Genomic DNA, 21471 nt, shown 5'->3' with positions numbered 1-21471 from the left:
AACTTTCTGGTATTTTAGAATATTTGCCCACCATCTAGCAGAAGGGGAGGAAGCTTATAACTCTGTCTCTGTGGAGGGAGCACGCTGGCCGATTATGCAGCACCAGCTTGGTACAGTTTACAATGCTGTTTTATGTTCTTCTATGGTAACAAAGGAATCTATGTACCAAACAAAAAGGTGGTACAATCTCTGATACAGTAACTACTTTTTCTTTCAATGTCTACATTTTCAACATCTATTCACATCTGTGTCCTGAGCAGTACAATACAAAAGTGACAATTTGAGTGCTTGAAGACTAGTTCAGAGGCATTCCCATTCTAAACCATGAAATGTAACTTTTAGGAATCTAGTTTAGATTTATATTTTTATAGTTGTTTGTCTGTCTTGGAGTATTGGCACAATTTTTCCTCCCTGTCACTTGTAACCTCTAACTCAGACATTTTTTTATGTAGCTTCACACAAAATCCTTTACAGTTACTGAAAGAAAAAGGACTCATTTTTATAGCAACTTATCACATCTCAGAGCTCTTTACTGTAATTATTATCACATTCAGGGACTGTTTTGGAAGTAAACTCAGTAGTCTATTGCATTTAGCATGATCCAACAAACAGCCATGAGTTAGATAATCAATTTTTACCGGGATTGTTGACTCGAACATTGGGAGAAAATCCCTTCTGCTTCTGGTGTCATTGGATCTTTAAAAGTGCATCTGAACATGCATGCAGGATTTTAGGTTGACACCTCGTCCAAAGCACAGCATCTTTGAAAATGTGATACTATCCCAGTCCTGTACTGGAATACCTGCATTGTTTCCTGAAACCAATATCAGTACATTTTGACTGAGTAAAAAATGCCACTAACTGAGCCAATGTGAAACTCGGATAGCCAATTTGTGTTATTTTAGTGTTTTAAAAATGTGTGAAAATTGAATTTGTTACTTTTACAACAGTAATTTCAGAAATGATAAAAAATGTTAAGATACAATCTAAGATCTTCCACTCTGCTCCTTTCATTTCTGACGCCAATGATGTTGAGGGTGTGAAATCACCCTAGTTGGTAGATGTAGTTTTTTTTCGCGTTTTGATCAGTAACTACTAAGTGGAAAGTAAGAAAAAAAGGGTCCCATATAATTTATTCACTGGCAGTTTAGATAAAAGTACAGGAAAGAGTTAGAAGAAAGTTAGAGATGACTGGGCAAAGAAAATAAATGGTAAAAAAAACACAAACTGTCAGAATGGACATGTTGGTCTTGTGGGCATGAGGGAAAATGAGAGAGAAAAAAGAATGATTTAGAAAGTTGAATATCTTCTGCTGTGTTATTCACTGATAACACAACATTGAATAGTCAAATAAGTGTCTCAATGAATTTGGTGGTGAAATACCCTGTTTATAAACTGGTGTCAAAAAACAACAACAAAAATTGAACTACAAAACCGATAGACAACAAGCCTACAAAGCTGCTGTCATAGTCACTCAGGAGCAATTATTCAAGATCTTCAGTAATTGCTGTCTCTTGAGGTGTTGGCCTGCAAAAGTCCAAAGCTATTTTGATCCACTGTCTGTATCAGCTATCCTAGGAGAAAGACGTTTGTGTTTCCTTGACCACAGGGCACATCTTCTGTCTTCTCATTTGTCAAGTGTAGCTCTTCACTGGAGCACAGGATAGCAAATGACACATTGGTGGAAAGTATATGACCTGGAGGAAGACAATTGAAAGGGAGCAGCTGGTGATGAGTTAGAAACAGAACGTCGTTTTACACCTGGAACACAGCATGTATAGTACTTGAACAAGAAGATATGTGCTCTGTCTTCTGTGCTCCACACTATACAGGAGTGGACACCTAAGCACTTTTTTCAATGAGAACCGTATTTTGTTGCAGCGAAGGCAGGAAAATCAAGTGGAAATGAGTTTTACTCCCAGTTGTTAGCTCGTGACTAAAATAAGAATTTCTTCCAGCCTAAATGTTGAAATCAATCGAAATTTGCTTAGTAAATTACTTAATGAATGCATGAGTGTAGTTTATCATTACGTTAAACGGATCCCTTTCAGAATGCTCTGTTGACCTTTGACTTTAATGCTGCAGTTAGTATGACATTACTCATGTCAGACGAGCATCGTGTTTACTCAATTTGATCTTTTCTGAAATCTGCTTGGAAGGTGTTTGTAGATTGACTTCTATGAGACATACTGAGAGATTGTGAGTCGATCTTCCTGGAATTAGCAAACAACTGTTCACTAATTTCATGTGCAGCCTACAGTGAAGTCCTGTCATCACTTCTACACCCTTGATTAATAACCATCTGCTTCCCAATTTATAACAATCTTGCCAGAAATTAGTATATGTATTTTAATAAATGTATCTAGGTTTAGATCCTGTGGATTTCCTGGAGGAGAAGTATGCTATCTTTGGCAAATCATTTTGGAGGAGTGGGAGGCCAATTTCCCACAGGAAGGGAGGGAAAATTTGAACACATTTCTCCTGGCTCTCTGTATGAAGCTCTGAGAGACCAGTTTATCATTGCCAGAAAACCCAAGGAGAACATTGCCTACATACTGTTTCGGATGATAATACACGCAGTCACTAAGTCTCTACATTTTACAGTATATCTCATGAAGTGCTTTGAAACATGTCGACGATGTGGTAAGATGCTATATCAAATGCAAGGACTATCATTAGATAATAATATGTGTGATGTAGGATACCAAACGAAAGGGAGAAAACAAATAAAGATTCAGATTCAAGTTAAATAAATTGAATTATAATAATAATAATAATCCTTGCATTTGATATAGCGCTTTTCACGTCGGGAGGACGTCCCAAAGCGCTTCACAGAATATACTGTAAAGTGAATTGACTGTATATTTGTGGGCGAACGCGGCAGCCAATTGCACACAGCAATGTCCCACAAACAGTCGTAGATTGCAAATGACCAATTTATTATTGCTTTTGGTTTTGGAGGGATTATTATTAGGCTCTGTGGAGTAAGGATTATCTGTAATACTCTACACATGGCAAGGGTTCAAAGCTTTGGGTCATAAGAAGGCCATTCAGCCCATTGTGTCTCTGCTGGCTCTTTTAAAGTGCAATTCTTTCAACCTACATATTTTGTAATGTGATCTTGCATCAAGGCTCAATATAATTGTAATATAATTGTGCATTTCGCCCACAAAATATACAGTCAATTCACTTTACAGTATATTCTGTGAAGCACTTTGAGACGTCTCGAAGATGTGATAAGACGCTATATCAAATGCAAGAATTATTTATTATTATATAATCATTTTTGACCTTTTTTTGTAACTTTAGATGACTATCAATCTGCTCCACCTATCAAATATCGATCCTATTCACTGTCAAATGCTCCAACTGCACCAGTGCAGTATTTAACAAAAAAGGAGACATTCTATTCCATGGATTGACCACTTTAAATGTGGAGATATAATTTTGTATCATTAAAACATCTCAAAGCACTTCAAGGAATTTTACTGTAATGTGTAGAAACTTCATCTGTAGGTAAATGTGAAAATGCGATAGCAATTTGCACACAGCAATATCCTACAAACAGCAATGAAGTCAGTGACCAATTTTATCTTGGTGATTGTTGGTCAGGACAGCAGGAGGAATTTCTTTCTCTTTTTTGAGTAAGGCCTTATTTGAATGTTCACCTGAACAGGAAGACACAACTCAATTTAACATCTCAATCCAAAAGACAGCACTTTTGACCATGCAGCACATCCCCAGCACTATGAGCTCACATTCCCATTGTGGAGTTTGAACTCAGCCTTCTGACTCAGAGGCTTTTGGGATGTTTTTCTGACGTGAAGAGCGCTATACAAGTGTCATTTGTTGTTGAGGCGAGAGTGCTGCAACTTGCCCTGACAAATCGGTTGAAAGCAAATGATAACAATGAGATTCTTGAACTCCCTACTTTGCAAACAGGTATTCTTTTTGTAAAATATAATTTCTACAAGATTCCACATGATAACATATTGCTGTTAATAAATTAATGTTAGGGAAAACTAGAGTTTATTCTTCTGTTAAAAGCCATCTGTTTCTACAAGGGTAGCTGAACAACGACTCTTGGGGAAAATCTTTGTGAGAATTAAACCTCTTCAAATTTGCATCTAAATCTATTCTGAATTTACATTAAGTACATAATAAATTCACGAAAATGCAGGTAAAACGGCTCAAGTTTTAAAAATCTTGTTTGTCAGTATCAAGTGGATTGAGTCAGTTTCATTGTCAGTTTATCTTATTCAGTCCTAGGGAAATATGTAGGTTCTTTGGTTATTCAGAACATAGTCATAGAGATTTTGGAGTCAAAACCTACAGTTTTTATACATTAAGTGCAATATTCGTATGTTAATCTGCGAGTAACTGACAGTGTATCATAGAGACTCCTCTCTGATGCAATCTACTTCCGGTTACTCAAGTTCCTATGGGTTGACATGATTCACTTTTAGTTACTGGTAACAGTTGCTATTTGGGACTCACCGTCACGAACAACAATTTGTTGTGAAAATTGCATTTTAGATATAATGACTGGCCTTGAGAAGCTTGTCCTTATATAATACGTGATACTTTATATGACACAGGAGAGAACCAGAGAGCTAACTTTAATGTCTTGTGGAGCACAGCGTTTTATTGCCACTTCAAGGGATACTGGCATAACTGATAGAGTTTGCCAAGTATAATGATTCTTGTATTTGATACAGTAACTTATCATGTTGTTGAGATATATCAAAGTGATTCACTGGATTTTAGTGTGAAGTGTAGTGACTGTATTTGTAGGCATATGTAGCAACCAATTTATACCAGTTAAACCAGTTCATGGGACTTGAACCCTCCACCCTATGATTCAGAGACACTATTGCAACTAACTGAGCCAGTACTGAAAGACTGCACACTGTGGGGGAGAACACAAATGCCACCAGCTGCAGGCTTCGGACATCTTTAGATCAAGCCATTGTGCCAAAGTCAAAGCACACACCCAAACCACTCTTTGAGGTGGCAATTTTCAAAGATATAATGATTATCAATAATAATATCTGCCTGTCCAGGCGGATGTTAAAGATCTTATGGCACTATTCATAAAGAGAAGGGAGTTTCTCCAAGAGATCTTTGGCAACAATCCCCCAAATAAAATTGGTCACTCACTCCACAGGCCAGTGCTGTGTGCAAATTGGCTGCCTTGTTTGCCCAGAAAATACACATTCACACCACTTTGTAGTATACCCTGTGAAGCTCTTTGAGATGTCTCGATGATGTGATAAGATACTGTATCAAATGCAAGTATTTTTATAGTAATTATAATATCAACTCAATATTCTGTTGGTTTCTGACTACTCTCTATCATCTACCTGAATAAATTACTTTTGTTACCTTGCAGTTTAAATTAAATCGCATAAATATGTATTTCTCCTCAACACAAGAAAGGGCATGAATCTTGTTCAACTCTCTTTCAATAGAGTTTAAACATTTTTTAAAAAAGATTAGCATAGTATATTTATCTCTCTTGGCTTCTATTTTGAATTTTTATCCAATTGAAGTTTAACTGGTAGTTTTGAGCAGGTATTCAGAGATGTTAGGATCAATATTCAGCACTACTAGGGAAAAATACTGACTGTTTTTAAGATTTAACGGATAGTTATTTTAAAAATATATATCAGTATTTGCAGTGGAAGAACATTTGATTTGAGGTTGCAGAAGATACTTTCAGTTCAGTTGTGTATGTACATTTGAATCAGAAACCATCAGCTTCTTGTATGGCTTGGTGAATTCTTAATTTGCATGGACTTTCATCCACCTTCATCTTGATTGAAAAAAAACTTCCAGATTTAAACTTCTAATAACTGTACTTTGAGTGACACAAAGCTCAGCCAGCAGTTGAGAAGCTGGTTACTGGTGGACTGCACTGTGGAGTGACAAAACTACTGAACCATCCCTTGCATTCTCCACACGGGGAGTTCTTCTGGTTTCAACTCGTCCATCTGGGACAGGTGAGCTGTTACATCCACAGAGAGAAAAAATTGGGTGTCAAGTCAACCAGAAACCTAGACACATCCTAGCAGGTGAAGAACAACACTGTCAGAATTTTCTGCCTGCATCCTCGGTTAAGGAAGCTTTGTGTGTACCACTGGGACCACGCGAAAATAGAACACTTAAAAATTGAGGATCAAGAATATAAAAATTAAACTATCTAATTGTCGAGCACAAAGTCTACACATCTAGATTAATAAATGTAATTATGCTAATTACTGAAAATCAACCAGAACCACTCACCACAAACATGAATAAAAATCTTTTCATCAGATGGTATTTGGCTGAGCCCCAAAAAAGTATGTCTTAATGTGAATTTGCCAAAGTTTCTTAACAGAAAATGTGGAAAATTATTAAATATAAGTAATAGTATTAGGTTAATAATAATAATCCTTGTATTTGACATAAAGCCTTATCATGTCTTCAAGACGTCTCAAAGCACTTTACAGAATATAAGAACATAAGAAATGCTAGCTGAAAAAAGACTAAGGTCCATCTTGGTTGCATTCTACCTTCCTGGCGGTCACATGCATATATGTCCCAATCTACCTATGTACTATATCCCATAATGTTATTTCCTAAAAGAAAACTATCTACTCTGTGTTTGAAAGAATCAACACTTCCTGTTTCAATCGTCTCCCTAGGGAGCCTGTTCCACAGGTGACTATTCACTCACTAAAATAGTGTTTGCATAGATTTGTTCTTAATTTACCCCCTTCAATCACAAGCCATGTCCTCTGGTTTTACTATTCTGGACAAGTTGAAACAGCCCATCATGAACTATATTGTCTAACCCCTTTAGAATCTTAAAGACAGCAATCATGTCATCTCTCAATCTTCTGTTTTCCAGCGTGAACGTACTTAGTCTCTCTTCATAGTCCAATCCCTCTAGTCCTTCAATCATTTTGGTTGCCCTCCTCTGTATCTTCTCCATTTCTCCAATATCCTTTTTATACTGTGGCGACCAGAACTGTCCACAGTACTCTAAGTATGTTCTCACCAATGATTTATACAGTGGCAGGATTACTCCACTATTTTGGCTTACTATTGATCTTTTGATACTTTCCAACATCTGGTTTGTTTTACTCACTGCCACAGAGCATTGTTGGGAGAGCTTCAATTTACTGTCAATCAGGACCCCAGGTTCTTTTCATTCTCCATACATATTATTTTCGTTACTTTCAAATAATACTCCCTTCCAGGATTTTTGTCCCTATGTGAAGTACTTTACATTTCTTCACATTGAATTTCATCTGCCACCGATCTGCCCAATTCCCAAGTATGTTCAAATCCTCCTGTAACCTGTCTTGTTCAATATACTGTAAAGTGAATTGACTGTACATTTTGTAGGCAATCCGCCAATCGACTAAAAACCAGGTTCCTACTTACTACTGGGTAAACAGAAGCATGTGGAGTAAGGAAACTTGCCCAACGTTTCGCCTTGTGGGAAATCAAACCCACGTCTCTCACTTGCGAGGCGAGTGCTCTAACCACTGAGCTGCAGGATTCCACGACACTCAGTAAAGGGAATAAATGACTTAAAAATGCAAAATACGGTCAATTCACTTACATCTCAAAGACATGATAAGGCGCTATATCAAATACAAGGATTATTATTATATATTATATTAAAAAAACTTCCAAATATCCCCGGGGGATGGGGAGCAGGTTTGTTTATTTTTGCATACAGGTTGAATCTGTGATGTCAAATAGGTGATGAAGCCACACCTTTCCATACTCATGGAAACTTTAAAACTCGTTTTCCAAATCGGATGAGATAGATAAATCCCATGGAAGTTTTCGCAAAGATAAGGAAGTTTATTCCAGCATTCCTGCTAATAATCCCCAGATAAAAATGTTCATTCACTTCATACCTGTTTGTGAGACATTCTTGTGTGCAAATTGACTGCCGTGTTTACCTTCAAAATACAGAGTCGCAAAACTTGACTGGAATTTGTATGAAGCACTTTGAGCCCTCCTTCCAATGTGAAAGGCACTACACCAAAACAAAAGATTATTATTATCAGCCTGACTAAAAATATTGCAATCTTGAATTTCCACTTAGTGATAGCGCTTTACACAATATTTATTTATCACCTGTAAAGGTATAATTGAAAGGCCTCAATCCAAGATCCAATATTTAAACAATAATAATACTTGCATTTGCCTTACCACGTCTTCAAGACATCTCAAAGCACTTCACTGAACATATTGATTGTATATTTGTGGGCGAAACGTGGCAGGCAATTGTGCACAGCAGTATCCCACAGATAGTTGTGGATTGAGTGATCATATTTTTATTATTTATTTTTATTTTTAAGGGATTATAACCCCGGAAAAGTGATCCACCAATCGACTAACAGCCGAGTAACCTACTTACTGCTCGGTAAAGTGAGACGTGCGGAATAACAAAACTTGCTCAACATTCCTGTCCGGGAATTGAAACCAGGTCCTCTCGCTTGCGAGGCGAATGGTCTAACCCACTAAACCACAGGACTCCATAATGGTTGTCTAAAAAATTAATGAATCAAGCAGCACTAAATTTGTAGTTTGTAGATGCCATCTAGCCAGCTGGATTGCAGAATTCTTGCGAAATCTAATGGTCTAAAATAAAGCAATGACAGGCAGGCACTTGGAAAACATTAGCTTGATTAAGCAGTTCACAACATTTCAGCTGGATTTGGGAACTATTATTATTCAGAAGTCAGGAGGCAGAGAGTTATTTCAATATACTGTTTAAGCTTGTTGCTTAATTAAAGAACACAATATGTTTAGGAATACTCCAATTGTGACCCCAATAGAGTGAATTGACGATCTTGGTAGGGATCAACATTCTCTCTGATACATGAATCCAGGACAAGGGAACACGATATTAAAATCCGAGCTAACCCAATTAAATGTGAATCCAGCAAATTTACATTGTTAGAATCTGTAACATACTAGCCCAGAAGGACATAAATAAATAATTGACTGAGGTGTTTAAAAGGGAAATTGATACATACTTGAGAAGTGAAGGTATTCTATATGGAGAAAGAGTGGAGAATGGGATTTATATAAAGAACTGCTGTGATCCTAATCCAGATTAGTCTTGCTGGGTCAAATGGTCTACTGCTGTTCCTATCAACAGTAGTTAAAGGGAATATTGATTTGAAGGAAAGTTTTGCTTAGGGACTTATTCAGGCACAAATATATATATATTTCAACAGGGAAACTATTAGCTAAAGAAATTGTGCAGATTGATCTTGCTGCTTCATCGACAAAATTTGCAAGCAACACTGCCAAATCATGGATTACTGGATTCACTGAACAAAAGCACTAGTCTCATTTGCACTTAGTTACATACGGTGATGTAGTGACGCTTTGTGAGTTTTCATAAACGTGATACAGTATATAGTTTGGGACATGACATGTCAAGTGACTGCCAGGATGGTAGAAGGCAAACTAGATGAACCTCGGTCTTCTTTTGTCTAACAAGTTCTTATGTTCTTATGACATATCTAGGGTAATGAATTGAGTAGAGTTTCCATAATTTGTGACTGCCATGGAATACACCAAGGTCTGAAGAATTTGTGCTGGGTGAAGCTTGCCCCACTGTACCCAGGGACTGACTCGGTTTGAGGGACCTACGGAAGTGCCTGTGCTGCTGTCTGATATGCCTTCACCACTCCCATCAGAGGAGCAAATAGTAGGGCAACGTTTCAATTGTTTCTCAAGCACAATGAAATTCATAGCGATAGCAACATCAGCAGGCATAAGCTGCAATGACGTCCCTCCTGATGCCCATAATAAGTTAGGTCAGCAGCTAAATATCTATAGGAAAAAGCACAAATATTCAGGCCTAAGGCCTAAGGCCAAAGTCAGGTCAACTCTTGTCCTTTGGTATCATAATTCAGTTGCAGGTCTGGTTTCTTGGGGCTCCAGCAGAGTTCTGAGCATGACTGAGGTAGGACATTCTTAGCATTATTGCACCACATACACAATGGCACATTGCCCCACATGTGGCACCATCTCATGGAATGCAGTAATGTCACCAGTCTGGTGCCTGTGAAATTGAAGAGAAACTGCCTTTACAAATGATTGGTTCATTGATAAGAGAGCTGCCTTGTTGTCAAGGCCTCCGCGTCTGCATTATGAATTCTTATTCTCACCCGCACTCTCTGAACCCAGCATTAGTCATTTTTTTTCCCTCTTTTTCTTAGTCTTATTGCATATGGTTTAATTTTAGCAAGCCTAATGTGGTATGTTCAATTTTAGCGAGCTCCACAAGGTTGTGAAAGATTCCACACAAGAGTAGGAGGTCCACAAGCATTCCATGTTACAACAAGATCTGTATCTGTTAACAAATTCCTTAGCACAACACAATACTCAGTCAAATACATTTTCAGGAATGCATTTTTTTTAAGAACAGTGCTTGTGCTTGAGGCTGTGTAAACACAATGTGTAAAGGTAAGGTCTGAAATCAAAGGTATTAGACTATTGAAAATTTTAGAGATTCATTACAAAAAGGACTGGAGGCAGGTCAGGAGGTTGGAGGTTAGGATTATGAAAGACAATATTTGGATAAAAACCAGGAACTTTCTTTGTACAAAGGATAACCAACAGCTGGAATCAGGGAGGGTAATTGATGCAGCTTCATTGTGCAAGAGGAAGATTGTACGACAACAACAAAATTACATTTGTATAGCACCTTTCATGTTGGGAAGACGTCCCAAGGCGCTGGACAGACAGAGTTTCGGACCCGAGCTGGGAGTCGGGATCGGGGAGGGCGGAGGGCAGGTGGGAAACAAGGAGATCGAAAGCACAGTTGAAGAGGAGGGTCTTGAGATGGATTGTGAAGGAGGCAAGTGAGGGGGCGTGGCGGAGGGACTGCAGGATGGAGCTCCAGAGGGTACGAACAGAGTGACAGAAGGCCCGCCCGCCAGAGTTCTGGATGATCTGCAGCCTGTGGAGGGAGGAGTTGGGGAGGCCGACAAGCAAGGAATTTGCATAGTCAAGCCTTGTGGTAATGAAAGCATGTATGAGGGTTTCGGCGGCCTGTGGAGTGAGATAGCGTCGGAGCCGAGCAACGTTGTGGAGGTGGGGGAAGGCAGAGCGGGTCATGGCACAGATGTGGGGGAGAAAGGATAGTTGAGGGTCAAATAAGACCCCAAGGTTCTGGACTGGCTTAGTGAGGTGGAGTATATATCTATGGATGGTGATGCTGTCAGCGCCTGAGGTGTGGAGGTGCTGATGGGAGCTAATCAGGAGAGCCTTGGTCTTGTTGACGTTCGACTGAAGAAAGTTAGCTCTCATCCAGGACTTGATGTCTAACAGACATTCTGTCAGGATGTCAGTCAGGGTGTCTCCCGCATACATGTGGAAGTTGACCTCTTGTCTGCTGATGATGTCACCAAGAGGGAGCATATAGATATTGAAGAGAACGGGACCAAAGAGGATCAGATTTGGCTATGATACCTCACAGTTGAATACCTCTTTCTGGAACTACAGAAGTGTCATTTGCATTTCTCACACATCTCCAATCTATGGTGTATTTAACAACAACAACTTACACTTTATAGTGCCCTCCATGCAGGGGAACGTTTCAGAGCACGTAACAGTGGTGGAGCCTGACTCCGAGCCAGGGGTAGGGGGAGGTGGCCGTAAGCATGGTCGAACATGAACGTTTCCAGAGAGAGGGGGCAAGGCGGAGGGATTGAGGGAGAGTGTTCCAGCGTTTTGGGGCATAGTGGCTGAAAGCACAACCTCCGATGGTGGGGTGGGGGTGCGAGGGATGAGCAAGAAGCGGGTGCCAGTCGAGCGGAGGCGCCAAGTGATGGGGTGGGGAGTGAGGAGATCGGAGAGATTGGGAGGTGCTAGGGAGTGAACGGATTTGAACACGAGTGTGAAGATCTTGAAGTTGATCAATTTGGTAATGGGGAGCCAGTGCAGCCTGGCCAGAACTGGTGAGATGGGGGTACGGAGTTTGGTCCGGGTCAGTATGCAGGCAGCAGAGTTCTGAATGAGCTGGATCTTGTGAATAGTGGAGCTGGGGAGACCGGGGAGGAGTGCGTTGGAGTAATCCAGGCTGGAGGTGACAAATGCATGCACGAGGGTTTCGGTTGCATTTGGGGTAAGGTACGGTCGGAGGTGCCCAATGTGGCAGAGATGGAAGAAAGCGGTCAGGGACCGGATGAGGGGGAGTTGAACTGGATGCCTAGATTGCGCACTGGTTCTGTGAGTCTGAGGGAGAGCCCAGGGAGGTTGAGGAGTTCAGATCCACAGGAGTGAAGACATTGACAGGAGCCAAGGAGTATGGCTTCTTGTCCATTTTCAGCTGCAGGAAGTTTGCACTCATCCAGGCCCTGATGTCTGCCAGACAAGCTGATAGAACATTGGCGGACCTGGAGTTGGTACTGGAAGGAGGCAAAGTAGAGTTTAGTACTGTGAACCCATGCTCAGTGATTTAAGGTTAAGACTACCCAACCGAAGTCCTTTCATGTAGGGCCTGCATGACTGAGAGTTCATTGTATAATCCTGGGACTGACTCAAACTGCACGTACTCTTATACTGATGGCCCACACGCCTCCTCTCCAAGTTCATCTTGCAATGGTTCCTAGACTTTGCAGTTTTTATATTGTCGACCCCATGCTCCTCTTCACTGTGCTTGTCATTCCAATTATATAAATACTATTTGCATGTTTTGAATGTTTGAGTATCTAAATATGAAGTGAGGTTTGAAAAAAAAGTGATCTATACTATAAAAATTGTTTCATGCACTGTAACTTCAAACCATATAATATGATATGAGACATGTTTTTTTTTTGGTCAGAAACCCATCACCATGCTTAAAACTATCCAACTTAAACTACTAAGAACTTTAGACATGCATGACATTTTCAGTTTGTCTGGAATCAAACATTCACCGCCTCTGCATAGAGACATACACTGCTGATCCAGTCTCATAAAATATTAGGCTTAGGTTGACAAAAACCAAAGCTTGAGTGTGCATTGGGACACTGCTGGAGTTTAACCAGCTAAAATCACACAGCTTGCCATGGCCAACACAAGTTTCCCGCTGCTCATCCAACTTGGATCACCCTGTCCATTAGGGCCTCTGTTTTGCAGGATGAGCAGGAGTTGAGTGGGCAGAATGCCAATGCCCAGTGACTGGTCTCTTCCTCCAAATCTCCCCAACAACAACACAACAAAATTACATTGGTATAGCGCCTTTCATGTTGGGAGGACATCCCAACAAGCCAGGCTTGTCATTAACAGTGCCTTTGAGTACTGTGGATCTGGCATTGGACTACTGAGATGCCACAGAGAATCGACTCAATCCCAATATTCCAATGACAGGTGTATCACCTTGGAGCCATCCCAAACCCAAAGAGACCTGGGATACAGAAAGCAGGATATAATCTTTTGAGGAGAAAGTGCATACTCCATGCCAAATAGGAATTGCCATATACATGTCGAACTTTCAGAAGGTTTTTTAGGGTCAACTGGTGTCTGACACGTGTAGAAATCCCTCACTGCTGTAAAAAGTATCAAAAGCAGACTGAGAGTTCCACATTATGTGTGATGCCACCTACACGTGGAAATTTCCCTGTCTGGAATGGAATGTGCACTCTCTCCCTGGAGGGACGCACCCGTTTGACAGGATATGGGAATAATCTGTTTCTTCCTTCAGACTCCGTACAATGCAGGGCCATAGAGACTAGTGGACTTAATCAGAAAGGTCTTCTCCAATCCATAATCCAATCTTTCCAACTTGATAGATACCGCTTGGCTATTGTTCTTCAAATGCAAAAGTGCCTTATAATATAAACTGCGTCTACTTTTGGGAGCTCCATATAGGTCACACTGACCTACAGGAATTACAGATTGAGGCAATATCTCACCAGAGCCAAGTCCTCACAGGTTGCTGTAATGTACATGGGGTTGGTTCCTTGGAAGTGATGCACTTTACGTCATGAGGTGCAAATAGTTATTTAAGATACTGTTACTGCAACTTGTCATTCAGCAGAGGATAGTAAGATAATATAAAATAATCCTTGTGTTTGGTATAGCGCCTCAGCATGTTATCGAGAGGTCTCAAAGCGCTTCACAGGATTGTTACTGTAAAGTGTACTGAGTGTCTATTTCTAGGCAAACGTGGCAGCCAAGCTTGTGAATAGTAACGTCCCACAAATAGCCATGAAGCGAATGACCAGTTTTACAATGTTAGTACTGTACACACAGCAAGATGCTTGCTTGCAGGAAAGTTCTGTTCTATAAGCGACATGTTTGAACATGTCGCAAAATACTGCAGATGCTGGAAATCGGAAATAAACCTTCTAATGAAGGGTCTTGGACCCGAAACGTTGACTCACTTTCCTTTTCACCATAGATGCTGCCTGATCTGCTGAGTGTTCCCCGTGACTTCTGTTTTTGTTTATGTCCAAACATGTGTCTCTTTCATAGTTTCCAGGACCTTTTTACACACACCACATTACATTTATTTTTAAATTTATTTGTGAGTGTCTTCCCTTTTGTATCTAAAACTTATTCAAAATTCCACTGACTACATCCCCACCCATTCATTCCAAACTCTACATGCCCATTACCCAGACCTCGCCAGGCTCCACTCTCTCCTGGTCTCCCTGCGGATTGATTTCAAGGTTCTCACTATCACCTACAAATCCCTTCCACCCTTAGCACTCTCTGATCTCTTCCAACTTCATTCTTCTGATCGCCTTCTCCACTCAGTCAAAAAGTGCATGCTACACATCTCTCGCCCTGCCTGCATCACCATCAGGAGTCAAGCTTTCAGATTCTACGCCCCTAACCTCTGAAACTCTCTATCTTTACATTTCCATCTCACCCCCTCTCTTTCTGGTTCGCTGAAAAGGCAATCACTCCTCCTGGAAACATATGTTGATTCAGTGTATGAGAACAACAACATTTTACTTATTTAACTTAGATTTGCCTAGAAGAAGCAGTCACTGTAATTACTTGTGAAACACTTTGAGATTTTTGATGTGAGAAGGCACTATAAAATGAAACTATCCTCCAAAGGTGCTGAGGTAAGCGTGGAAGAAAAGGCCCATAAACAGTACCACAATGACTACTTGCAATGACAAGTGACTACTTAAACTGGGCTGTGTTGGCTTTAGTTCTACACCAAGCAAGTTTTCTTTTCCCCAATGCAGATCAGTTTTTTATTGGGGAGAAATTCCACCTGCATCAGGGTTTATTCTATTTACGTAGCATTTCAGAGCTTCCAGAATTTGACAAATTCTTTAATATAGCCTTTAATCTTGAAGCCGTTTTTTTGTTGAGTTCTTTTAAGAACTACAGAAAACTGTAGTTTAAATATCAGAATGAATTCAACAATTTGCCAAATTCTGGATTCCCTAATGCTACATGGATAGAGTAAATCTACTCCTCATAAGTGTAGATACAGTAGTTAGTTGAATGTAGCTGAGACGCAGTTCTATACACACTGAGCAATGAGGTGGCATTCTGGAAGTAATTGGTTCGCACTGAAACATCATGCTTCAGTACTTCTAGTCTTCCCAAACATGAACTATGATACATAAATCCTGACTCCAATTCGAACATAAATGCCTTTTCAAAGCCATGTTTGTGGAAAAAGGGTAACGGTTGCCCGTTTACTCCATAAAAGATAATTCAAAGTGTATTTTTTTAACAGGAGCCAGCATCCATATAATTCCATGCTTAAATGTGCATATATATTTAAATAATGACTTATGTTTAATTCACATATTCTTGGATAAAGCTTTTGTAGACAACTTAAAATCGCTCTAATTTAGTACTATATAATTCTACCACCATCCACTTTACCCTGTTGGACTCAAACCTAATAGTAAGTGAGGTATCATATTCTCTGAGATTCTAATTTAAGATGGCATTGCCTTTTGACAATTTGGAATTATTGTTAGACTTAAATAATAATAATCCTGGCATTTGGTATAGTCTTTTTACGTCTTTGAGACGTCGCAAAGAGCTTCACAGAATATACTGTAAAGTGAATTGATTGTGTATTTGTGGGTGAAACACGGCAGCCAATTGCGCACATCAGTGTTCCACAAACAGATGTGGATTGATTGACCAAATTGTTATTATTTTTTTTCTTGAGGGATTATTATCAGGTGTGTGGAGTAAGGAAACTTGCCTATAGTTTTGCCCCACCGGGAATCAAACCCAGGTCTCTCGCTTGCAAGGCAAGAGCTCTAACCACTGAGCTACAGGACTCCTGTAATGCGTTTTAGATTTTATTGATTTGTTTTTTGACCCAGATAGGCAAACAAGGACAGATAGATGCTATTTGTAATCATCTAGTTAATTTTCTGTCATTGACTAAACAGTAACTTGCATAAATTAGTAACATAGTTGAGCAATATTGGTTACTTCCTTGGTTCCTTCAAATCCAGTTAATGACTTTAGCTGAAAATATTTCTACAGGGTTGTGATTAATGATCCAACATTGAACCCAGTGTACAAAGCATTGCAACAAAAGTCTTCCCTCATTCAATGTATTCTTTGCCTTCAGGTATGACGTAGCCATGTTTTAAGAATTAGCTTTTGTCTACAATGTGCTCTTTCTCATACACAGAATGGGAATTAGGGTTTAACTACTGCTTTTCACAGATTTCACAGGAGCTCACAACTCAAAGAACCAGGTCATGGATAAAGTAGCCTGAAGCAGAAACTACTCCCCACTCCCCAAATGAATTGTACATTTTGTGCATTCAGCATTTCCCCCTATTAATAATGTCTTGATTATCAGAAAACAGGGTATGAAGTAAAATTCAACAGTTTCAAGGTCTAGCATAGAGTTGTGACGAACATTCAGAATCTTGTGAATCTGTTCCCAGTGCTTTCTACAGTGAGAACATTTCTTTTCTCAGCACAAAAGCTGTGTTCAGTGCAAAATCACTTGAAGCCATGTTTCATTCCGTTGATAGCTACTAGGAACAGGAGTTGTAAGAATATTGCTGTTTTTGCTAAATTAATATTTTGCTGCACAGGATCAAACAGAAATGTTAGATAACCTTCCATACAAAAATAAGAATTTGTGTTTTGCAGAAAAGAGCAGATTTGGAATTTCTGTTACTCACTTCAACTGAAGAGAGTCAAAATGCTACATTTGAACCATTTGTCAATTAGCAGTGATTTGTTTTATGAATGCTATTTAATTCCAAAGGATATTCATTGAATACAACCCGTAACTTCCACACATTACTCAAAACTCTTGTTTAAATAAACCACAAGGAATAAAACAACCATTTTTGTTTTATTAAACCTCAGAGAATACTTGAAACTTACTGATCAATTCAGATAAGGCTGCAGTTCACTATTTGCCAAAACTTGATAGAGTAGGATAACTGCATATAAGTGGATCCTGTGGAATAGAACAGCAGTAGAGATGAACAACAGTGGAGTTGAATAGCAGAAGGGTGTGGTAAAGTAGAAAACAAAAGCATTGAAATAATACCAATAGAGTGCAACAGAGTGGGTCCAAAACACTGATTATCCGGTGCCTTGGGACGTCCTCCCGACATGAAAGGTGCTATACAAATGTAATTTTGTTGTTGTTGGATTGAAATACCAGTAAGAAAACTCCAGAGTCAACAGCAGTAACATTAGAGGAATATTGTAGACAGAAATAGAAGTAGAGAGCTCCAGAGTACACTGAGATAGCAGGAGAGAGCTCCAGAGGACAGAAATACGGTAGCTATAAAGAGATCTCGAGCAGACTAAACCACAGGGAATCTCATAAAGAAAACTGTATAAGTTTTAAAAAATATATAAAACTTGTTCTCATTCCTAATTCATATGTGCAAGTAAAGAACAATGTTCTTGAGCCTTTATATTTTTCCCAAATCTAAAACAAAGCAATGAAAAAGCTGTTATATTTACAGAAGAAGTAAAATAGCCATCCCTCAGCACACAACTGCTACAGGTCCCCAGAGTACAAGTTTGCAAACATTTTCCCTGCTTATTGTTGTGTGATGCCATATCGAAGTAGTTACAGCAGAACTAAGTGCCTCCAACCAAAACTGACTTCAATACATTTTAATTTTTTGGAGATATTAAAGGGATATAATTTGTGGGTTTTTCTTAACGGGGTTCCTTCATAAAGTGTTTGCAGGTTCCTTTCCATTATCCGGAAATAGGTCATGCCAACCTATCAGAATGCCATTCCTATGAAATTCACTTCCAGAACAGCATTCCTTCAGGTTAATGGAATTCTAATTGGATTTCGTATTGAGGAATTCTATTAAGAAATGCTGCAAATTAGTTTCTAGTAACATTTGCTGAGTGAAATTTAAACTGGTCACTTTTCTTGTTTCTTACTGACACTCTAACCTTTTAGTCACTGCTCCATTCTGGAGAGCTGAACCAGAACTAAGGAATACTGAGTACCAATCACATACCCTGTGTTCCTTCCTGCAGTTTTAGGGACAGGAGCATTGCAGGAACCTCACATTTGGAGAAAGAAAAATGCTATTTTTTTTTTCCAGCCAGCTTTTTCAGTCTGGCTCAGTTGGTAGCACTCTCGCTTCTGAGTCATAAGTCTGAGTTGTGTGTTCAAATCTCATGTCAGGACTTTGAACTCGCTTAGTCTTCGCTGACATTCCAGTGACTTAGCCTCATTGTTGGAAATGCCGTTCCTCAGATGAGATGCCCGACTGCCTGTTCAGCAGACATTAAACATCCCCTGGCAATATTCGAAAAGAGAAAGGACTTTTTCTCAGTGGTGTGACCAACAATAACCCAATTAAAATTAATCATTCAACATGGTTGTTTGTGGCTCCCACATTCACCTATAGTATAGTGACACAGAACAATAAGTCCTGTAAGACATCCTCCTGGAGTGAAAGGCGCGATATCAAATGCAATTAATTTTTTAATTGATTTTCTTATTAATTGAAAATGCTTTGCCTTTTTAAAACGTAGGCAGTGATGCTATTTAATTCAGTAGTTTTTTAGCCTATGAGTGTGGGATCAAATAGCAATAACTTAATTATTTCTAATTGTGCATATCAAAGTGCACATGATATCCTCCACAGAGGATAGATTGGTTACAACTGAACATATTTCAGCAATTACACATTAGATTCTTCTCATGAATTCAACTGTCTGCAAGTAAAAGAGAGTACAGTATGATGTTCATCCGGGAAGACAATGATTCAGTTCCTTAATTGTCCAGTTAACCTTTTTTATATTTCTGCAAAGAAGGATGTTTTATTTTATTATGAATTTTTTATGACAAAAATATTATCATCCTTACATCTTCCTATCTTTGCTGGTTAAATTCAGTTTTTTTTGATCTTGCACAATGGTGTAGACCTATTGCTGTATGACTTTGATGCCTGCAGATAACCTGGATTTAAACAGCTATGAGAACTGAAGCATATTATAGATTCTTCCAGTCAGACCACCAAGTTAGTTTGCAGAAATGATCTTTGTGTTTCATCATTGCGCTTTTCAGACATGGAGAAAGTGTTTATTAAAAGCCTTTAAATGTTAAAAGCTACACTTAATAATGTATGTCACGGATAAGAACATTGAATTAGAAAAGTTGTTTATAGAAGGAGCCAAGGATCTAATTTCCTGGCAATTCATAATTAAACAAATCTGCAGTGTTAACAGGTGCAAGAGTAGTTGACAGTGCTGTATTCAACTATTCTTTACTCACTAATCCAGATGGACTATACATAAATGTCCAGTAATTGAATATGATTTTATGAAGCTTATATTTGATTCCTTTGACAGGGATGCCCTATTTTAATAGTTAGTTGGCACACTGCAAGGTTTTAACACTTATTTTCTTTCCATCATTAGTCAACACAGGAGATGGCATTGACTACAGCCAACAGAAGAGAGAAAACATAGGAGACCTCATTCAGGAGACTCTGGAGATCTTTGAGCTGTATGGAGGGGAGGACGCCTTCATTAACATCAAGTATATGATCCCCACTTATGAGTCTTGCATGTACAACTGATTAGGAGAATAAACAGGGCAAACTAAGTATGTTGTATTAATTTTCTAATGAATCAATGGATTATGTGGAGCATCATGCATGATAACACCTCTGCATGAACCACAATGGTGTTCTTGTCTGTTTGTTACTCAATAGTTACAATACTTCTTTATGTAAGTGCACATTGAAGTTTTGACTGAAATCTCAGGCTCTGAACAATAAAAGTAATTTTCGTACACAATTAGCTCATTGTCATTCGGTGTCTACTCACCCTGGACTGGAGGTGATTTCACAGATTTTAACTGGAGAACTTAGAATGGAAGTTTTATAGGTGTGCTGTAGCTGAATCCCAGTTAAGCCGCTGTATCTGCTGGTTTCAGTGATTATATGCTACGAAAGATAAAACATTCTGAATGATTCTGTTGTTTGTAACATCTAATATGCATTAAAGCATTCCAGCTAGAACATTAGTGATGCTTTTCACTAGATAAATAACTTACTCTTTTCGGGCAGCAGTGGCATTCAACGATAAAATGAACTGAAGACGAGGTTGTAAATTTAAGTGCAAAATATTTTGAACTGAGAAACATAAAATGTTTCCTTCAACCTTTGGTCGTTCCCTCTTCTCCNAAAAAAAATGATTTTCTCCTTTGTACATGCCACAATGGGAATCAAAATGTTTCTTTTCTTAAAGGGTGGGCAGGTTTCACGTTTCCAGGCCTCAACCAATGCTGGTATGGGACACTAAAATTGATGGAAGAGCACAGTACAAATATTAGCATACAGCAGAATTATGAGCAGTAGAATGTGGTAGAATTATTAGCAGTACAGCGTGGCAGAATTACTAGCAGAGTATGCTGCAGAATTATTAGCAGTACAGTATAGCACAATTAGCAGATCACTGCAGCTAGCAGGACAATGTAGTAGAATTAGAGCCAGTATGGTGTAGTGGAATTATTAGCAGTACAGTGCAGCAAAATTATTAGCATAGTTCTGTTTAGAATGAGGATGACTATAGAGTGCAATGCAATGGAATAAAATAAGAGGGCTCTAGATTGAAAAAGCAATAGTGTTGCAGAAAAGAATGAAGAGCAATAGACTAAAATAGCAGTGGAGTAACAGTGCCATTTCATAATAAAATTAACAAGCGAAAATTAGATGGAAAATCAAAGTGCAAAATATTTTGAACTAAGAAGCGTAAAAGGGTTGCTTAAACCTCTGATCATTCCCTCCCACCCAAAAAACATTTTCGCCCTTGTGCCTGCCACAATTGGGAATCAGAACATGTCCTTTCTCAGCGAGTGGGCAGGATTCATATTTCCAGGTCTCAACCAATGCTGCTGTGGAACAAAGCCCTAGGATTGATGCAAGAGTACAGTACAAATATTAGTACCAGCAGATGGATTTGTAGAGTGCAGCAGAATTATTAGGATTAGAATTCAACAGATTCGAATAA

The 21471-nt window shown here is 39.1% G+C and overlaps 1 protein-coding gene across 1 annotated transcript in view; it reads left to right on the top strand.

The window, feature by feature from the left end:
• The window catches only part of pacrg (PARK2 co-regulated), a 117810-nt gene extending 97330 nt beyond the window's left edge, over window positions 1-20480 (top strand). Inside the window, exon 5 of the mRNA XM_007889317.2 lies at window positions 19876-20480. Within this exon, the coding sequence (XP_007887508.2) occupies window positions 19876-20036 (161 nt within the window). The 3' untranslated portion in view covers window positions 20037-20480. The remainder of the gene's footprint in view (window positions 1-19875) is intronic.
• Window positions 20481-21471: the final 991 nt, after the last annotated feature.

This window comes from Callorhinchus milii, unplaced genomic scaffold, assembly GCF_018977255.1.
Source record: "Callorhinchus milii isolate IMCB2004 unplaced genomic scaffold, IMCB_Cmil_1.0 Scaffold3, whole genome shotgun sequence".
Classification (NCBI taxonomy): Eukaryota; Metazoa; Chordata; class Chondrichthyes; order Chimaeriformes; family Callorhinchidae; genus Callorhinchus; species Callorhinchus milii.
This window is presented reverse-complemented; position numbering and strand designations above follow the sequence as displayed.